The sequence below is a fragment of the Erythranthe guttata genome, chromosome 4 (assembly GCF_056151865.1).
Source record: "Erythranthe guttata isolate IM_541 chromosome 4, IM_541, whole genome shotgun sequence".
NCBI lineage: Eukaryota > Viridiplantae > Streptophyta > Magnoliopsida > Lamiales > Phrymaceae > Erythranthe > Erythranthe guttata.
In genome coordinates this window covers 5362106-5382349 of record NC_142536.1, presented here as the reverse complement: position 1 = coordinate 5382349, position 20244 = coordinate 5362106, and the positions used below count along the sequence as shown (strand labels likewise).

The 20244-nt window shown below is 35.4% G+C and overlaps 5 protein-coding genes across 9 annotated transcripts; 4 read left to right on the top strand and 1 right to left on the bottom strand.

The window, feature by feature from the left end:
• The first annotated feature begins 808 nt into the window (after positions 1-808).
• LOC105972249 (SNARE-like superfamily protein) lies at positions 809-3156 on the top strand. The gene is made up of 5 exons (XM_012997185.2): positions 809-1088; positions 1540-1653; positions 2107-2186; positions 2424-2548; positions 2822-3156. Exons 1-5 carry the CDS (start codon positions 1036-1038, stop codon positions 2891-2893), a joined length of 444 nt encoding a protein of 147 aa, XP_012852639.2. The 5' UTR covers positions 809-1035; the 3' UTR covers positions 2894-3156.
• Positions 3157-4149: 993 nt separating this feature from the next.
• Positions 4150-9181, top strand: LOC105972358 (DEAD-box ATP-dependent RNA helicase 15). 4 transcript variants are annotated; one of them, XM_012997307.2, is made up of 12 exons: positions 4150-4291; positions 4418-4538; positions 5551-5651; positions 6253-6425; positions 6523-6754; positions 6845-6963; positions 7354-7410; positions 7491-7675; positions 7788-7932; positions 8027-8110; positions 8197-8260; positions 8880-9181. In XM_012997307.2, exons 2-12 carry the CDS (start codon positions 4423-4425, stop codon positions 8888-8890), a joined length of 1287 nt encoding a protein of 428 aa, XP_012852761.1. In that variant the 5' UTR covers positions 4150-4291; positions 4418-4422; the 3' UTR covers positions 8891-9181. The 4 variants fall into 4 exon arrangements, with proteins under 4 accessions (XP_012852761.1, XP_012852762.1, XP_088672771.1 ...); XM_012997308.2 differs by having other exon boundaries at positions 4153-4291; positions 4415-4538; XM_088816645.1 differs by having other exon boundaries at positions 4158-4291; positions 6122-6425.
• Positions 9182-11313: 2132 nt separating this feature from the next.
• LOC105972430 (Tetratricopeptide repeat (TPR)-like superfamily protein) lies at positions 11314-14200 on the top strand. The gene is made up of 4 exons (XM_088816644.1): positions 11314-11648; positions 11794-13307; positions 13474-13541; positions 13941-14200. The coding sequence occupies exon 2, from the start codon at positions 11883-11885 to the stop codon at positions 13107-13109; it is 1227 nt and encodes a 408-aa protein (XP_088672770.1). The 5' UTR covers positions 11314-11648; positions 11794-11882; the 3' UTR covers positions 13110-13307; positions 13474-13541; positions 13941-14200.
• Positions 14201-14673: 473 nt separating this feature from the next.
• Positions 14674-17726, top strand: LOC105972388 (Pentatricopeptide repeat (PPR) superfamily protein). Of its 2 annotated transcripts, none has more exons than XM_088816641.1 (2): positions 14674-17270; positions 17449-17726. In XM_088816641.1, exon 1 carries the CDS (start codon positions 14719-14721, stop codon positions 17167-17169), a length of 2451 nt encoding a protein of 816 aa, XP_088672767.1. In that variant the 5' UTR covers positions 14674-14718; the 3' UTR covers positions 17170-17270; positions 17449-17726. The 2 variants fall into 2 exon arrangements, with proteins under 2 accessions (XP_088672767.1, XP_088672768.1); XM_088816642.1 differs by having other exon boundaries at positions 17378-17594.
• Positions 17727-17836: 110 nt separating this feature from the next.
• On the bottom strand, positions 17837-20122 carry LOC105972389 (uncharacterized protein At2g34160). The gene is made up of 5 exons (XM_012997340.2): positions 19902-20122; positions 19738-19786; positions 19019-19081; positions 18835-18899; positions 17837-18081 (listed from the first exon to the last, which is right to left on the bottom strand). The coding sequence occupies exons 1-5, from the start codon at positions 20025-20027 to the stop codon at positions 17989-17991; spliced, it is 396 nt and encodes a 131-aa protein (XP_012852794.2). The 5' UTR covers positions 20028-20122; the 3' UTR covers positions 17837-17988.
• Positions 20123-20244: the final 122 nt, after the last annotated feature.

The window sequence follows — 20244 nt, the reverse complement described above, 5'->3', positions numbered from 1 at the left end:
TACTGTCCTTCTTTTCAAGTTTTAGTAAAGATTTGAGGGTCTTGTGTGATGAGGGTTTTGGAGAATATGGAAGATTTTTTTGTGGAAAAAAATGTGTAAAATGAGTGTGAAGAAGAAGATGTTGGGGTTTTGTTGGGGGAATGAGTTCCCTCTCGTTTTTTTCCTTTTTTTTTTGGTCTTGCAATAGTAATTAGCCTAATTTGAATTAATAGTATCTAAATTAATATTGGGGTTATATTTGTAATTTCCAGTCTTAATCTTAGTAAGTTTATTTATATTTTGGTCATGCATGAAGTAAGGTCTTGCACTTAGTAATTTCCGTCTTGCATATATTCGCTGCCATTTGAAAATGATACTAATCCGTTTTTCAAATTGAAACTTTTAAATCAACAACGTTAGTGAACAATTTATTGTTAAGCTATATGATAAAAGTACACTGAAAGTACTTCCGATATTAAGAAACGTAATGAATTAACTTTAATGTGATATTATCAACTTCAACAAGAAATAGAAGAAAATCTAATCATATATTGTAAGGTACCATGTATTTGAAGTTATTTTTATACATGATTAATTTATATACTAGATGGGGTGTATAAGAATTTTAAAATATGTATTATCTTATAATTTAGCACGTTGTTCCCAAGTCATAACTGATAAACAAAATATTATTTAAGCGATATGATTAATATGTGATATTAATTTATCGACGTTCTACTGGACTTGAACGGATATCTATATATGTATATATTAAAAAAAAAAAAAACATGTTTGACATATAAAGAAATTTGTATGATAAATAGTATTAGAAAATATAATGCAAAACGTGTTTTGTAAAGTTCCTACTTAAAAGTAATTTATTTGAAAACTAAAGGAAAACTTAAAAGGTTAAATTTGATGAACAAAAGTATTCATTTTTCCGGTTGACTGAATTCAATAAACACCGCAGACAACAGAAATCGCGTTAACAAGCAGCACGCTTTTACTCTGCGCAATAATAGTTAGCCCGGCTACAGATTCCGGTGAGAAACAAAGATGTTGCTGGCGGTGTTGATAGCTAATTCCGAAGGGAATATTCTCGTCGAACGGTAATCTCACTTTCTCCAATGCACACCCATTTTTTTCTTTCAGTAGTAATGTCTCGTAATTTTGATCTGCGCTGTGAAATTATTGATCTTCGTTTCATTTTCATTTTCATTTTTTTCTGTAATTAAAGCTCCGATTCCTTTTCCAAGTTGATCTGCGCGTGTTTAAGAGTTTATAGTTGTCGGATTTATGCAATCGGATGTATGTTTCTGCTATCTGTATTTAAGATCCGGAATGGTAAAAAAATAAAAAATTAAAATAAAAAAACTGTTAAAAGGGCTAAAATTTGGGATTGTTTTTGCAGTCTATAAATTAATCTAAGACTTTGATTCACTATATTGTGATCAATTTTTCCATGGTGTGTGTTAATTTGTGGAGATTAGGAGAATTGCTTGATGATTAAAGGGTTTAATTTTTTTTTTTATTTTATTTGATTTTATTGGTATTGTGTAGTTTCAATGGAGTTCCACCAGAGGAGCGATTACATTGGAGATCTTTCTTGGTGAAATTGGGAGCAGATAATCTTAGAGGAGTTAAGAATGAGGAGCTCCTCGTTGCTAATCACAAGTATGTAACCATTTCTTTATTTTTTTCCGGAGATTTTTTTTTTTTATGTTCTTTCGAATTTCGTTTTTCGTGGGTAAGAATATTTCATGGTTACAAGTCCGAATTTTCCGTCAGATATCGAAATGCTGAACAGTCACAGTGATTGATGTGTTGTATTTGAGTTGGAATGTATATTAATCTGGTTTAGAGATTGATCTGAAACTGTACCTTTTGCTCCATCAATGATTTTGTGTGTACGTATTTGAATTTCGGATTACGAAAACAACCTAAGGTTAACTTGTATAAGTTTTTGTTTTATTACTACAGAGAAGCAAAAGCTGCCTCTTCTTTCCCTTGCTTGTGAAGTTGTAAAGTCGATCTGTAATAAATAAAATCTATAAAGGTTAATATTACTGTTTGTTTTCTGTACTTTTACGAGTACCTAATGCTGTAGCTGGTTCTTTTATTGGACAGGTCTGTGTATATTGTATACACGGTGCTGGGTGATGTCAGTATATTTGTTGTTGGAAAGGATGAATACGACGAACTTGCATGTAAGTTTATCGTTTATCTGCCTTTTTGTTGTATACAAGATGCAAGAAAATAAATGCAGTGAATATGATTTTAATCTTTAGTAAAACTGTACAGGAGTATTATTAGCACCTAGTTTCCCTGTTTCTTTCTTCATTAAAGGAACTAGGATTTCTTGAGAATCTCGTTCCAAATATGTCACAACAAAATTCCATTTGATCTTTTTTTAAAATTATTTTATTGGCTTTTTGTTGATCCAGTGGCAGAAGCTATCTTCGTTATAACCGCAGCACTGAAGGATGTGTGTGGAAAACCTCCGACAGAACGCCTTTTTCTCGACAAATACGGCAAAATATGCCTGTGCTTGGATGAGATTGTGTGGAAGGTAAATAGCATTATAAATATAGTATTATAGTACTGTGAAATTCTTACTAGTAATTCGATAATTTGTTGAACTACGAGCATCTGTCAATGAGACGATCTCAAGTAACGTTTCTTGATTAAAAGATGAATGCAAGTTGCCGTTCTAATGAAGCATATTCATAAATGAATTCTTGTATATTATGTTGGATATTTGTCGCTCTTTTATAGTTCCATATTCCATCAAAATAGTTATATTTTGGAAATCAGTAATTAAAAAATGAACTTTTTTTTGTAGGGTCTGTTGGAGAATACTGACAAAGATAGAATCAAACGACTCATACGATTGAAACCCCCGACTGAGTTCTAATCGACGGACATCACTTACAGATTACGAAGGAGAAGAATCTTGTTCTGCAACTGTTGTGCAATTCACTGAAAATGTTAATTGCTAATCGAAAAAAGAAAAAACCACGTTAATTGCGTTTTTGGCTATTTTTTCCTGCAGTGTTGTGTGATTGAAGCTTGTATCAGTACTAAAGTTTCTTGAGAGATAAATATTGTACTTATTGCACTAGCCTATGCTGTAATTCTTAGGTTACACCCTTCTTTCAGTCCTTTATTATCTTCTAATCATAGAGTCATCATAATAAGTATATATATAAATATGTATGTATGTAATATATATATAATGTATTTATATGATTTATGATTGCATTTGGTAGGCGATAATTACACTTTTCCGTCCCTATACTTTGCCATTTACTCGTTTTTCGTTCCTATACATACAATTTTCATCCTTAAACATGTCACTTTTTATGTTGTTTCTGTCCTCCGTCCACTTGTCCAATTAGTATGAACGGAAAATAGTACGTGCGTCGCACTTGACACACAAAAGGGTTGGTGTTTGTTTGAGGAGGATCTGCAATATAAGAGAAGGAGAATTCAGACTTATGCCAAGGTTAGCACTTCGAAAGGTCAAGTTAGTATTTTTCCTATGATAGTTTATAGATTTTACGATTTCACTAGTAGTAATGAGTGTTCTTCGAACTCCAAATAACCTTTCAATTATATTTACTATGTCACTTCGAACTAATTAGTGAAATAATTGCATGTGCAAAGGCAACAAACATTCTCTGAATCTAACAGTTGATAGCACGTGCATTCAATGTTGTGACATAATTTAGATGACGGGTTGTCTCGCTCCCTTACACTCGGCTAGCCTATCGCCGTTTCAGCTTACTCGCTGCTTCCCTTGCCTGCAAGAGTTACTCGTTGGCCTCTCTCGGTTTGGTTGCTTGTGCGCGATGCCATCCCGTGGGCCTCGTTTTCTTGGGCCGAACTTGCTTGATGGGCAAATTGTAAATTGTAAACCTTTTCAATTTGAAGCCCACTAAAATTGAATTTTCAACCTCTCAAAAAAAGATAATTGTTTTTTGAACTTTTACATCATCAAAATTTTATTTCTCTGTATTATGGTTAAATTCTTATATTTTTTAATATAAGAATTTATTTCTTTTTGTATACTATTTGATCCAAAAGTGCCCACCTAAAACAATATTTGCGATTTATTTGGGGCACAATTGAAAATAACATATTTTTACGGGGCCAAGTGCAAATACATTTTTTTTTTTGAATCTACTTTTAAATATCTCCCCGGTAGCAGAAGTGTAACCCTCCTCTCGCTATCGCTCAAAACCCTAGATTTGTAGGGTTTTTCTCCAAATCTCCAACACCCCTCTCAATTTTTTACGCAGTTAAGCTCAAGGTACGCATACAAATCTACGCCTGAAATTTGTGTAGAAGATTTGTTTTTTGTACTTTGTATTTTTGATTTTGGAATTCAATTCGTACTCGTGTCGGCTGAAATTTTGGAGGTGTGTTTGGTTAGCAGGAACTATGGGTGAAGTAAGGGAAAACGAAGCGTACGAGGAGGAGCTTCTCGATTACGAGGAAGAAGAAGAGAAAGCCCCTGACTCCGTTAACGGCAAGCCCGCCGTCGAGTCGGTCAAAAAGTAATTTTCGGAATTATTTTTGAATTTTAGTTTATGTTTGGTGGAGTAAGAGTAATTACATGTTGAATATTACCTTTAAATGTGTAAATATCTGCCGGTTGGGTTGAATTGAAGCAATTTCATGTTGAATATTATCTTTATTAATCTCGGTCTTAATTCAGAGAATTAAAACAAAGATTTGTAGGTTGGGTGAACGGGGAATTTGATATTGTCAGTCAAATTGAGTTAAATAAATATTTATCATCTTTGTGACGTGTTATTTTGGGAAGCTCTCAGTTTTGTCCTGGGTGTAGTGATAATATTGATGAATTAAGTATACACGAGTCAAGCCATATCGTGTTTAAAGTTTAATTGAAAAATTGAAGCAATTACTGGTGATTTTGAAGAATTTAGTAGTTCAATTGAAAATTGAAGGGAAATCTGCTCTGTGAAAGTTTACACCTTTGTAAGTTTGTTTTGTGTTGTTTTATGGTTTAAGCAGCTCTTTTATCTGAAAAGTGAAAAGCAATTCCAAAGAGTTTCTGGTTCTTGTGGTTTCTACGCATGTGCAAAACGTATTGAGGATTCCCTGTACATTTGTCTTCATTAGTAATTTTGGACTGATTAGGCTCATTGGACGTACTTCAATTTTTTGTAAAAAACGAATCTTTGTCATGTCAATTTAATATTTCCTGAGATTGGTCTTTTAACACGATGTCAAACTGCTTTTTTCTGAATTTATTATCTATTTTCAGAGCAGTATCACATGTTTTAGGTGTCTTTGCGCCTATTGTTATCATTGGTTACTGTTACCAAAATTGCGTTTGATGAATATTTTATAGTTATAGGAGGTTTCGAGTTCAGGGAATGTAGAGACCGGTCTTTTTTTATCGTCGGAGTAATTATGAAAAATTTGTACAGGGACTGTATAAGTTTTTGATGTCATATTTGCTCTAAATAATACCACATAGTCCCTTCTCATTATTCTTGTTGCATCACGTCCTAACGTTGGCTAAATGTCCTGTCTATCCAGGGGATACGTTGGGATTCACAGTTCGGGATTCAGAGATTTCCTATTGAAGCCAGAACTTCTTCGAGCTATTGTAGATTCTGGGTTTGAACATCCTTCAGAAGGTATAAACTATTTTTTTACTCTGGCCACAGTTTTTAAGTATTTGGCATATAATAATAAAAAGTGAATTAGCAGAACTGTATTCAAGTTCATATACTCCTCTGAATGATTAACCTTTTGAGATAAGATTTCAACTCAGTGGGTTCTGCAAATTTAACTTATTAACCTGTTGGTTTAAAGAAAAAATCATTTTTTATAAAGCTTTGCGATGAATAGGAAGGTATATCTTGATACAGGGGCTTACCGAGTGCTTATCTCTTCTAAGTCTGCATTAAAGTTTATCTATTTGGTTTATGCAGTAAGTGGTTTGTGATTCCACTGTGGTTGTCCCATAATTATTCGGTTTGAGTGGTTTAGAGGAGAAACAATTTTGGTAGCCAGCACATTTCAGCACTTGTGGAGTTATTTTATTTTTTTATCCTGCATTTGACCTTGACTTCTAATATTTTATTTCTGTTCTATATCTTTGCAGGTAACATCTAATCCATTCTCTTGATTACAATCCAAAATATGGTCTAGTAAATCTTTCAATGCAAAGAATCCCGAGGAACATTTTTACTAATTGAGGATTCGTTCATTCGGATTTTCTTGCTTCTCGTTCAGTGCAACATGAGTGTATACCTCAAGCTATCTTAGGAATGGATGTTATTTGTCAAGCAAAGTCTGGTATGGGGAAAACTGCTGTTTTTGTTCTGTCCACCCTGCAACAAATTGAGCCTGTTTCTGGTCAAGTGGCTGCCCTTGTTCTCTGCCATACAAGAGAATTAGCATACCAGGTATGCCGGTCTTGTATACTACTATAAAACAATTTTCTCCTATTCCTAACATGTTAATCAAATCTAATGGGGTAACTTTTATTCTGATTCTGGACAGATTTGTAATGAGTTTGAGCGGTTCAACACCTACTTGCCTGATGTTAAAGTTGCTGTATTCTATGGCGGTGTCGGCATTAAGATCCACAAGGATTTACTGAAGAATGAATGCCCCCATATTGTCGTGGGAACTCCTGGAAGAATTTTGGCTCTTGCTCGAGACAAGGATCTTGGCCTAAAAAACGTGAGGCACTTTATTCTTGACGAGTGTGATAAGATGCTCGAGTCACTTGGTATGTTCTTTCTCTTGTTCAGTACAACTGTTAAGTTTGACGAGATGACAAGCACAACTTTATATTTAAGGAGTTAATTTTTTTTTTCAGACATGAGAAGAGATGTTCAAGAGATTTTCAAGATGACCCCTCATGATAAGCAAGTGATGATGTTCTCAGCTACTCTCAGTAAAGAGATCCGTCCAGTTTGCAAGAAGTTTATGCAAGACGTAAATATTCTGTAACCTGTATTTGTTCACATTCAAGTTGTTTCCCTTCACGTATTATTATAGTATTTTGTGATTCAGATGTCTTTTGGATGGAGGTAGGGAGGCTTTTTAGGACATTGCATTATCCTTACTGATACGGTTTATGGACATTCTCTAATCCTGAAAACCAATGGGAGAAGAGCGGATGAGCCAACAATTAGTTCAAGTGACTTTAATTGGCTTTGAGATGTTATGTTCTTGTTTTATGTGAACTTCAGATATTTGAAGTTACAACTTCTATCAATAGATGGGCATGTTTTCAATTTCTCGTTAGCAGGTGATTGTGCGTTGCATCTTTAGGCAACATTTTGGTCATGTCTTAATTGTTTGTCATCTTTGTCCTTTTTGTAGCCGATGGAAATTTATGTGGATGATGAAGCCAAACTCACTCTTCATGGGCTTGTGCAGGTAAATATGACTCGCCTAGATTTTACATTCTTCCTGTTAATGAGCATTTTTTGATTGATATCTTTCTTTTCTCTTGTCAGCATTACATTAAGCTGACCGATCTAGAGAAGAACCGGAAGTTGAATGACCTTCTCGATGCCCTGGATTTTAACCAGATTGTGATTTTTGTTAAAAGTGTCAGCCGAGCAGCTGAACTAAACAAGTTACTGGTTGAATGCAACTTTCCATCTATCTGTATCCATTCTGGAATGTCTCAGGAAGAAAGGTACTTTTAAAACTAGATGAGATATAACAAGAAACTGTACTGTTAATTTCTTTTCCCAGATTTGTTCTCCTTCACATCATTGATCATAGTTTTCTACTGATTTCTTCTCAAGGTTGACCCGCTACAAAGGTTTCAAAGAGGGACTCAAACGAATTTTAGTTGCAACTGATTTAGTTGGAAGGGGAATCGACATTGAGCGTGTTAATATTGTCATAAATTATGATATGCCAGATTCTGCGGATACTTACCTACACAGGGTACGTAATATAACAATGAATATACATGCTTTAAGTACATTCACAACTGTTTTCTTACATATTTAATATTTATTTGAATTTCCTGCTATTATAGGTGGGTCGAGCTGGTCGATTTGGAACCAAAGGGCTTGCTATTACATTTGTATCATCTGCCTCGGATTCTGATGTTCTAAATCAGGTAAATGATCCTTATTATGCTGCCTTTTGTTCGTGGACCTTTATTGTGCTTCTGAGTTTGAAATATGCCTTCTTTTTTGGTTACAGGTTCAAGAGAGGTTTGAGGTGGATATAAAGGAGCTTCCTGAACAAATCGATACTGCTACATATAGTATGCATCCAACCCTATTCTTGTCTTATTTATATACGAGACTCCAAATTTGATTAACTTTCTTGTTACTCTTTTCCATATCCAACTCTGCGTTTTATAACTCTATCTAAGCCTACTAATCAGTATGACCTTAGTAAAACTCTGAATTGAAGTCGTTCACTTATTCATATGTGTCTCTTTTGAAAAAAACAAAAATACTCAAATAAGATTTCAAAGACCGTCTACATGTTTCAGATGAACTTTTTGGGCTCGATTTGATTCTTGTTGTTAGGTTGAGTTCTCAAAGAAAGATGAAAATTTCTAATCCAGCAATGTTTCGTCAAATCTTACAGTTTCATGTACGTTTTGCTTAGTAGTTTGAACGAGGGTAGTATGACGTTTTAGGAGACCTAAACTGATTGGGTTTCTATTTCGACGAGTCTTCTTAAAACCTCATTCAGTAGTTGAATATATAGTCAGCATTTGTGACTGTTCTTCATTTTATTTCCCCCCTTTCTATTTACTACGTAAGGTCTTACATATTTGTCTTGTGATGGCTATTGTTTTTGGTATTATGGTACTCGTATCTCATCTTATCTCGTTTTCCTTACTCTTGGTTTCTTTTCTTTGTTGTGTTCAGTGCCATCTTAAAGTTGCTGGCTCTTGGCGGGTCCCGTGAAGACTCGTTTCTATTCTAGTCCTTAATATCTGTATTTCGATTAGCTTTGCTACTTTAGTGTTGAGGGGCGACTGCGGTAGTTTTCCTGTATGATGAGCTTTCATGAGAGATATTTATTTAACTTAAGTTCTTTATGTTTGCAAGAATAGACTAGTAGTCTAGATTTTGTTGTATTATTATTGAATACTTTTATTTGTGTTGAGAATCCAAATTGTGATCATCTATTTAAGTGAACAGTAGTTGCTATGCTTTGCACACCACAATATCTACTATCTAACTAGTGCTTTTAATTGTACTCAAAATTGTTTTTATGAGTATGTATGTATGTGTTATGGGGATCACTATTTCAAATCCCAACTTTTGTTTACTTGAATACCAAAAAAATAAAAAATAAATAATTAATTGTAAATTACTTTAATACCCTTAATGAAATTAAAACTAAAAAAATATTACAAATACTATTTTTCTTTCTTAAATACCAAATAATCAAAAACTCAAAAAACCATTTCCCTCCTTCTCCACCTCCTTCTTCTCCCTCCCCAAAAACCCTTCTAAAAAATCTTCCTCACAACAAACCCTTCTAAAAAATCTCACAACAAACCCTTCTAAAAAATATCAAAACTAAAGAAATTAAAACCTCACAAAACGTATAAAATTGAGTTATAAGACAATAATATGGTAGTATATATGAAAGGAGAACACATTAAGGTAAGTATCGATGTCTTTTTTGAGCTTCGAAGTCGATTTTGAAGTTTTTTTTTTTTGAAACCCGTCGGCAATTTTCGACACATACAGGTCGATTTTTTGGTCAATTTTCGACACCAACGTGTCGAAAAAGAAAAAAAAAAAAAAAAAAACCAAATTTCGACACCTACCTGTCGAAAATTGTCCAAATTTCGACAGGTATGTGTCGAAAAAATACTGTTGGTAAAAAAAAAAAAAAAAAAAATTTTTTTTTTTTTTTTTTTTTTTTTTTTTACCAATAGTGTTTTTCGACACCTACCTGTCGAAAATTGTCCAAATTTCGACAGGTAGGTGTCGAAATTTGATTTTTTTTTTTTTTTTTTTTTTCTTTTTCGACACGTTGGTGTCGAAAATTGACCAAAAATCGACCTGTATGTGTCGAAAATTGCCGACGGGTTTCAAAAAAAAAAACTTCAAAATCGACTTCGAAGCTCAAAAAAGACATCGATACTTACCTTAATGGCTTCTCTTTCCACATATACTACCATATTATTGTCTTATAACTCCATTTTATAAGTTTTGTGAGGTTTTGATTTTTTGAATTTGGAGATGTTTTGGAGGATTTAAGAAGATGAAAAAGATAGGGTTTAATTGGGTTGTCGCGGCAGTTACGAGCACGTACGGTGGCGTTCGACGGCGGCGGCGTCGGCGGCGGCGGCGGCGGCGTCGGCGGCGGCGGCGGTGGTCAGGGCTGGAGAGGAGAAGAAATGGTGGAGGTTTTTTTTTTTAACAACAAAGGGTTTTTTTCTTTTTTTTTTATTTGGTTTTTGAATAGGTAATTTCTAATAAAATTTGATATAATTGATATTTTGTATGAAAGGGTGTTTTTGTAATTTTCTTTTTATTTTGGTTTTAAAGTAAGAAAAAACTTATAAATATGTACTCAATTGTGGTTTTCAACTAGGTAGTATTCAACTAAGCAAAAATTAGTATTCAAAATAGTTGCCCCCATGTGTTATATCAATATTATTATAACAGGTACACCATAAGTGATTTTATTGCATGATCAAGAAAATTGATTGTATATGTTATGGTTAAATAATGAGTTTAGTTGTGGACCTTTGTTATATTAGTATATCACCAATGAAATATTGGTCTTGATAAGGGATGCGATAAATGTTGTTCGAGTTTTAATAGTAATTAATACCTTTTCGATTTCAATACTCCAAATTTTGCAAAACGCGATACATAGAATTTTGTAGTTTTCGGAGTTACTTTTCTAATTCAACTTGAATCTCCAAAATAACTGATTTAAGTTGGATTAGAAAGCTAACTTAAAGGACTATAATTTTTGTGTTTCGAATTTTGCCAAAAGCAAACTATAAATATGTAAAAGTCAGATTCAAACTCAAAAGTGAAATTAAGAAAATTGAAACTGACATTTAACATAAACAAAATATCAAAGTCAATTGAGATATGATCCATTGAAATGTTTCTCTATCAATAACATCTGAAAATGGCCTTCAAAAGTTTCCGTGGTAAAAGAGGAAATTCGTGTTCATTAAGCAGATAGTCCACGTGGAGTATTCCAGTGTGCTAGAGAACACACACAAGTTCATCTCTAGCCCTAGAAAGCAAAACAAAGATTAAATATTTCTACTTGACCCATCTAGTTGGGCCAAATTACATATCCAATAATATTCCACCAAATAAGCAAGAAGAAAATTCTTATCGTGCAACCGATCACAGAGGATCACTAAACAACTCAGTTGTTCAGAAATCTGAAACCAAAACCCCTAACCTAAAAGCCCCTCCCATGAGGTAAACACACACACACACACACACACGTTAATCCAGTTTTCTCATCGGCATCTGTTAATCTCATTTCTCCTCCGTAAATAAGTATATCGCCGCCGGCCTGCCGTATCCCTCCGGCGGTGCACATTCAGTATTCGTATATCTCGCCATTCCGTCGCTACTCCGCGTACACATCTATCTCCACTTTCGGAAAATCACATTTGGGATTTTGTTGATTTCGTCTTCCTAGTGAGTCATTTTGCTCGGATTTCGCATTGCGTTTTTGCTTCTCGAGATCAGAATTATTTGATCGAAGATCGATAATTTTAATTTTTTTTATATTTATATTTGAGGAGCTATTTGGTTTCTGATTGAGTGTGCTGTTCGATTGAAGCTTTCTGAGATGGGAATCGCATTTTCTGGTGAAATATAAATAAAAGCGTTGACATTGGCACGCATGAAATACGGGGCTTGCTGTAGAACATGCTCACCCTGCGATTGATTCGCAGATTCGGCACCGCACCCAATAGGTTTTCCACCGCCGCCATTGTTGAGAGAGCTAGTTCCGTTAGGAACAGTGTGCGAAAACCTAGTGAAGTAAGTGAGCCTGCATTGGTCAAGCTGAAAAACGAAAAAGACCCCGAAAAGTTGTTCCATTTGTTCAAAGCCAATGCCCACAATAAATTGGTTGTCGAAAATCGTTTTGCATTCGAGGACACTGTTTCTAGGTTAGCTGGGGCCCGCCGCCTCGATTACATCGAGAATATTCTCGAGCATCAAAAGACTCTGCCGCAGGGTCGGCGAGAAGGGTTCATAATCCGAATAATTATGCTCTACGGCAAGGCCGGAATGACTAAGCACGCAGTTGACACGCTTTGTGATATGCACTTATACGGTTGTAAGAGGACTGTTAAATCTTTCAATGCTGCTTTGAAGGTATTGACTCAGTCACGAGATTTAGCGGCGATCGAGTCGTTCCTAAGCGATGTTCCGTTTAGATATGGCATAGAGCTAGATGATTATTCTATTAATATTGTTATCAAGGCCTTCTGCGAAATGGGCATATTGGAGAAGGCATATTTAGTTATGGTTGAGATGCAGAAATTGGGTATAACTCCCGATGTTATTACGTATACGACCCTCATAGCAGCTTTTTACAAAGCGGACCGACCCATGATTGCAAATGGATTGTGGAATTTGATGGTGTTAAAAGGTTGTCTTCCGAATGTTGCCACATTCAATGTTAGGATTCAGTTCTTGGTGAACAAGGGGCGTGCGTGGGAGGCTAATAAGTTGTTGGCTTTCATGCGCCGTCATAAGAAGTTTCCGGAATTCCCCGATGAGGTCACGTATAATTTGGTGATTAAGGGTTTTTGCAGAGCAGGGTTTTTTGAAATGGCGATGAGGGTTTACTCTGCTCTGCATAACGAGGGCTATAAGCCGAATCTAAAAATTTATCAGACAATGATACACTATCTGTGCGAAGCGGGAGAACTCGACTTGGCTTACACTATGTGTAAAGATAGTATGCAGAAGAACTGGTTTCCTAGTGTGCACTCGATCAACAATCTGCTTCGAGGACTTCGAAAAGATGGAAGAGTAGACAAGATTGATAAGGCTAAGCATATCTACAGCCTTGTTCTGAAAAAGGCACCTCCTTTCCCTGCTGCGCAGATTGAAATCATGAATTCGATATTATCAAGAAATTGAAACTTATTTATTGGACCACGAAGTTCGATACTGCAATATATGGCGGATATAGAATCTCAAAGGGAGCTACATTGAGATTCATTGGTTAGTGAGCAAAGCGTACCGAGGCAATGACTGCTTATTGGATATCTTCAGTACTTATGGTACCGTTCAAATCAAGTGCGCGTTTATATGAGAGCTCTAAGAGAACAGCCATCTGTAAGTTTAACATTAGTTTATTTGCCAAGACAAATATTTTACTCCACCAATATGGTTCTTTCTTCTGGTACGGTTGAAATGCATGTTTATGTGTATATTCTTTACGTATTATTTTCATTCGAGCATCTTTTTTTATAGTACTTTGGGTGCTTGTTGTTGTACTCAGATTTACGGGGATGAAGGAAAATGCAGTATAAACGCCTCCAGTTTGATACCCTGAGGTCCCTGCAGTTGGTAAGTTAAAATCGATTCAATTATTGCGGAGTTCAAGTGTTGGTCTAAGCCAGTGCTAATGGTTTCTTCTTGCATGATATTCAAAGTCACCACTCAAGTAAATAAAATCACCTCTAACGTAGCTTGTTAAAGAAGCTCGACTTTTGTGTTTACTTGTTGGCGTTTGTTGTAAAGAAGCTGGCCAATTAGTTATCTAACTTATTTTAAACACTCGAGTAATGGCAATTATTACATAAACTGTACGAAACTGTACATAAAAGACTCCGAGTTTTCTCGTTATCTTTTGTGTTTGGACATTCTTGTGATGATTGCATGTGTGCGCATAATTTCAATCATCCTCCGTTTTTGCTGACACACCAATTAAGCTAATCGTTTTTCTAATTCCGATTTCTGATGCAGGCATGAAATCGAGAAGCTTGAATCATTTTCTGTACGAACAGAAGAAATGAAATGAAGTGGGAGAGGAATCAGATAATACAAGTGCTTGGGAGAGATAAAAAGAAAAGACTTCCTTGCCCTTTTAGCTTTGTTTTCCAAATAGTATATACATGTAAAGGAAGCACAAGTTAGCTCCCTTTTTTCTTTAAAAAAAATGTAATTTTATATTACCGTTTATAGATTTTTTCGGAATTTAGTAAATTTATAATCTACTTCTTCTGAAAGTAAGGGAGGACAAATTATATATATTTTTTTCAATTTTACCCTAAATTATTTAATAATTATCTTAATTAGTCCACTAACTTTAAATGGCACTTATAATGAAACATACTCCTTCCGTTCCTAAATATGTGTCGTTTTTCACCTTCCGTTCCTAAATATGTGTCGTTTTTCACCTTGACACGAGTTTTAAGAATCTCAATAATTATGTCTTGATTTTAGAAAAATAAATATAGATAGACCAAATAACTATTTTTGATATAATTGAAAAATATGTAAATTAATGCAGGATTAGAATCGTAAAGTGATAGATACTATGAAACGGAGGGAGTATGTAGTACCGATTTGGCCGATGAGGCTCATGGGTCGGGCCAAAGAATTATAATATTTATTAGTTTCTAATTAATAACAATGTATTTATATTTATCGAAAAAATAAAAATTTCTTTTTTTTTTGAATAAAATTCCCCCTCGAAACTCGATTGACAATTCAACCCACAAAAAAAAACACCTTTCTTCACATGTCAAAAGCCATTCTCTCCCTCATCAAACCCCTACACCACCCCCAACCCAAAACCAAAACCCCCACAAATTTCGTCATCACACCCCGCTTGAAAAGATTGGCAGATGAAGTGTGTGAAATCCTCAGAACCCAAGAGAAAAAGTGGGAAGAAACCCTCCAAAATCGGTGCTTTCAAGAGGAAATTGCTCCTTCCGAAGTTGCCCACCTAGTGTTCGACAAAATTCGTGACTGTGAATTGGGTCTCAAGTTCTTCGGTTTTCTCTCTGAAAGCAGTTCTTCCCTTGACGGGTTCGCTTATTCTTCGTTTCTGAAGCTTTTAGCCAGGTCTAAAGTGTTCACAGAAGTAGAAAACGTGTTAACGGAGTGCTTGCAATGCGAAGAGAAGCTGCCTACTCGTGAGGCTTTAGACGTCGTAATTCATAACTATGCAGAATCAGGGCTGGTTTCGAAAGCTCTTGAGTTATTTTCCTTTGTGTTGAAAAATTACAATGCTCTTCCGCGGTTAACGGCCTGTAATTCTTTGCTTAATGGGCTTGTTATGGATGGAAATATGGAAGCTGCATGGCGTGTGTACGATAAGATGGAGAAGAGAGATGGTGGTAGTGAGGGCATGTGTTTGGACAATTATAGTGTTTGTATAATGGTGAAAGGATTGTGCAAAGAAGGAAATGTCGAGAAAGGTAGAAGACTGATTGAGAAGAGGTGGGGGAGAAATTGCATTCCGAATATTGTGTTCTATAATACTCTCATTGATGGATATTGCAAGAAAGGTGATGTCGAGAGAGCTTACGGGCTTCTCGAGGAATTAAAAGCGAAGGGTTTCTTGCCGACTCAAGAGACTTACGGAGCAATCATTAATGGATTTTGCAAACGAGGGGATTTTGAGAAAGTTGATCGAATCTTGAAGGAAATGGAGTCGGGGGGTATGGAAGTAAATATTCGAGTGTATAACAATGTGTTGGACGCTAAATATAAGCGTGGATTTGTTGGGGAAGCGTTGGAGACAACAAGAAAAATGATCGAGGTTGGGTGCAAATTGGATATCGTGACATATAATACTTTGATTTCTAATGCGTGTAGGGATGGGAATGTACAAGAAGCGGAAAAGATTTTAAAAAATGTAACTAATTGTGGATTAGTCCCAAATAAGCTAAGCTTTACTCCGCTTATACACGCTTATTGCAAGAAGGGAGATTTCGACAAAGCTTCAACTCTTCTTGTATATATGACAGAATGTGGACAAAAACCCGATTTGAAAACCTACGGAGGTCTTGTACATGGTTTTGTTGTTGCTGGAGAAGTTGATGCTGCATTAACAATTCGAAAAAAGATGGTTGAAAGGGGAATATCGCCCGATGCATGCATTTACAATGTTTTGATGAACGGGCTTTGCAAAAAAGATAGGTTTGATGAAGCAAAAAATCTTCTTCTAGAGATGCTTGACCACAATGTATCTCCCGACAATTACGTTTATGCCACTCTGGTCGATGGATACATCAGAAGTGGTGACTTTGACGATGCGAAGAAACTTTTCGATGACATAGTCAAAAGGGGTGTGGATCCTGGGCTCGTGGGGTACAATGCTATGATTAAGGGCTACTGTAGATTTGGATTGATGAAAGATGCAATGTTTTGCCTTAAAAGAATGGCTCGACGAAACATTTCTCCGGATCAGTTTACTTATTCTACGATTATCGATGGATATATAAAGCAGAACGATTTGCGTGGTGCATTGAGTGTCTTTTGCCGTCTAATTAAACGAAGTTATGCACCGAACGTTGTAACTTACACCTCCCTCGTCAGTGGATTCTGTCGTTGTGGAAATATTATAAGAGCCGAAATTTTCCTTAAAGGAATGCAGTTAAACGGCGTACGACCTAATGTTGTGACTTACACTGTACTAATAGGTAGTAGTTGTAAAGAGGGGAAGCTCATAAAGGCATCATGGTTTTTCGAAGAAATGCTGATGAGCAAGTGTAATCCGAACGACGTCACATTTCATTATTTGGTCAATGGATTATTGAACAATAGCCCTTGTCCCATTTCAAGTACACAGAGTGAATCCGATCGAGAAATTCCGATGCTTCTTGATATATTTGGGAAGATAGTAACTGATGGTTCGAATCCCGTTTCCTCTGCATATAATTCGATCATTGCTTGCCTCTGTTTGAACGGTATGCTTGAAACTGCATTGCAGCTGACTGATAAAATGTCGAAGAAAGGCTTTCCTCCAGATTCGGTGACTTTGGCTGCCTTATTACAAGGTGTTTGTTCCGTTGGGAAATTTAAAGAATGGAGGAATGTAATTAACCCCAAGTTGATTCAGCCAAAGGCTGATGTTGCTTTAAAGTACTTGTCCATATTCGGACAGTACTCGACTCATCAAGTGAGCAGTGAGGCTTCGTTGATTTTGCATACCTTGCTCAAAGAACGGAAATCTAATGAATGAAAATTGCAAAGATAAGCACAAGGAAATTGGCATTCTATCGTGAAAAAATCGACCTTCCAATCCACCCCCACCCCCCGTCCATTGGACTGCGTATCGTACAGGTAGAATCCTCGTCTTTTAAAGTTAATCATATTATTAGTTATCTTAACAGTTACAAATATATGTGACATCTTTATGTTCTAATTGGTGTGAATGGTTCCTCGTGCAGGTAAGACTGCTTAAAGCCCAGTGGAAAGCACATATTCGCAGTTCAATAGTAAGGTGCATACTCGATTGAAGATGTATACTGATTGTTTTATGTGAAGGAAGTAAGGTCCATACTCAACTGGTAGATGTTTCGAGAATCTAATTCTCGTGTTAATGGATTGGATACGTATTAAAGAAAAACGGGCTATCGTGTGATTGAGTATACGAGGCATTATAAATCGAAACAACAATAGTCTGGTATAATTTTTTCGTTCTTTTCGAGTGTTTAGTATTTGTGGGAAATTATATTATACACTCCTGACATGATGCTTACATGTTAATGATTCAATATCATAACAAGAATTCGTCTATATAATCATAGTCATTTTCATTTGCTTTGATGCTTTATTTCACAGATAAAAATACCTGCTAAAATTATGGGATTAATCAAACAAGCTTTTCATTTAAAGAATATTTAACAAAAACGAAACATAAATTAAATAAAAAAAGGAGAGCTCCAAAACCCATTCAAGAAAACATTTGTTACAAAATTAGAACCAGAAGGACTATTATGACCGTCTTAATTCCGTTCTACACGATACAACTCATGAAGACGTGCATATGATGTCAGCACTAATCTTCGCCGTTTCCATTTTCTGCACTCTCTTGTGCGGCTGCAGCCATTAATTCATCGAAATTTGCTGTCTTCCCAAGAACTATCTCAATCTGTATACAAAAAAAATGACCAGATATATAAGGTTCAAAGACTAAATATTATATATATATATATATATATATATATATATATATATATATATATATATATATATATATATATATTACTTGGATAGTAACAGGATCGTCATAATAATAATATGAAGCTCCATTCACAAACATCACAATATCGCCGATTCTTGTAGAAGAGAGTGCATCAGAAGTTTTTTAGAGCTTATTATAAACTCATGGTTTTAATGTAAAAATTCATCTTCTGATTTCAGACAAAAGCAGCATTTATTATCTAAAAGAGTGGGAATATAAGTCCCAAAATGAAGGAGACAGTCAATTTTTTTTTTTCTAAAACACGTGACATAAAGCATAGTCTTCATTTCGATAGCTTTCGTGAGGGAAGGAAGAAAAATCCTCTCATTTCATAACAAAGCTCGCACTACTAAGCTTAAGATATGTAATAACGGCACAAGAATCCTGTGGATAACATACTGCTATATTTTGCACAAGAACATCAGCACACTGAATTAAACGTATTCGTCTTTTTTTTTTTTTTTTATTCTTCTCCATATATTCATCAATCCGAAGAGGTCATATAGGTGTTAATAAAAGTACATATCTGGCTATCGAGTAAATGTCTGCCTATCAATAACAGGAATAATGCAGTGGCTGATTCACTATTATGAACACAGCAGAGTAGACTCATCGACCACATAAAGAACTCTTATTCCTTGAAGGGATACTAAAACTCACCTTGGCTTTCTGGACGGGCCTTCCTCTTGAATCATCCTTTATCTCCACGGTGGATGTTGTGATTTCTACATGTTTTAGACGGAGATAAATTTCATTCAATGTCCTGAACTATGTGGTGTGTTCGTAATGTTCCATTTGAAGTTAAAATTAGTAACGAGGAAAGAATAGCTTTTCGGAAACTCACTCTTCTCAACAGCAAATCCATTGTTCTTCAGGATTTCAGCAATTGAAACAACTGTTGAAATAGCTGCAATAACATGGTTGAATTAGAAAATCAGCCAAAAAACATATAAAAGAGCTACAAAAATTAAGAACGAGTGCACTCAGGTAATCCACAACGGTATCGGAAAATGTAGAATACTTAATTTCTAGATCCATTGAGGTCCAGATTGTCAAATATTGGTTTAGGAAGGAGAAATGTCATTTACTGGCATGTCAATTATTTTAAGAAATTTCTGGGTATATCTTGCTGTGAATTCACTCAAGTACGTCGAACAGTTTTGTTCTATCAATGTATGAAAAACAACCGGGCGAACATCATCGACTAAGAGACTAAAGAGCTCCATTACAAGCTTGCACGTATTTTGCAGTACATTTCTCAAAAATCCACAACCTTTATGCCTTGTATTAAAATTAAAAAAATGAACGAAGGACACAAAAACAATCGAAAATAAGTAATGGCAAGGAACAATAAAAACACGAGGACATTCCTTAATCGACGTGCCATTCATCGCAGCAATAAATTGCTTGTCCATAAAACTCTAAAACTACACACATTGCCAAAAGCAAATTATAACCGGATATAATAAACACATTCCTTCAAAACCATAGATTCGAAATGCACATGTATCCCGAAATAATAGAAAAATCACACTCTATTATTCCAAATAGCTAGAAATTTACCCATTCCAAGTGCTGAAAGCTCGACCTCATCGTTCTGCTGCAAGTATCTCTGGAAAATGAAAAAAAAAAAACACCTTTAATCAATAAAAGCCCCAAATTTAAAATCAGAATTCCAATTCGAACAAACAATTATAGATACAAAAAAAAAAAAAAAAAAAAAGTACCTTGGAGAGATTAACGTAAAAGAAGAGGGGCTTCTTAGTATTGGAGACTTGAATACGGTTCTTCTTCTGGGAATCGGCGATGTTTATCTTGTTCACACCCTCCGTTATCTCTTCCATTTGAGCCATTTTATTTGAATTTGCTGGCACTCTCTTTCTGGGTGGTGTCTGTAAGCCAGGCAAGGGTTTTAGGGGAGCTAGGGCTTTTACTTTTGACAATTTGGGAATTGGGCTTGTTTGTTTATATGGGGGTGTTTGGATGTGGGTTTAGAATTGTTCCAGGCGGGAACAAGATATTCCAAGGCCTGGCTATACATGTCTAATTAATTTGGATTAAGTTAGTTCG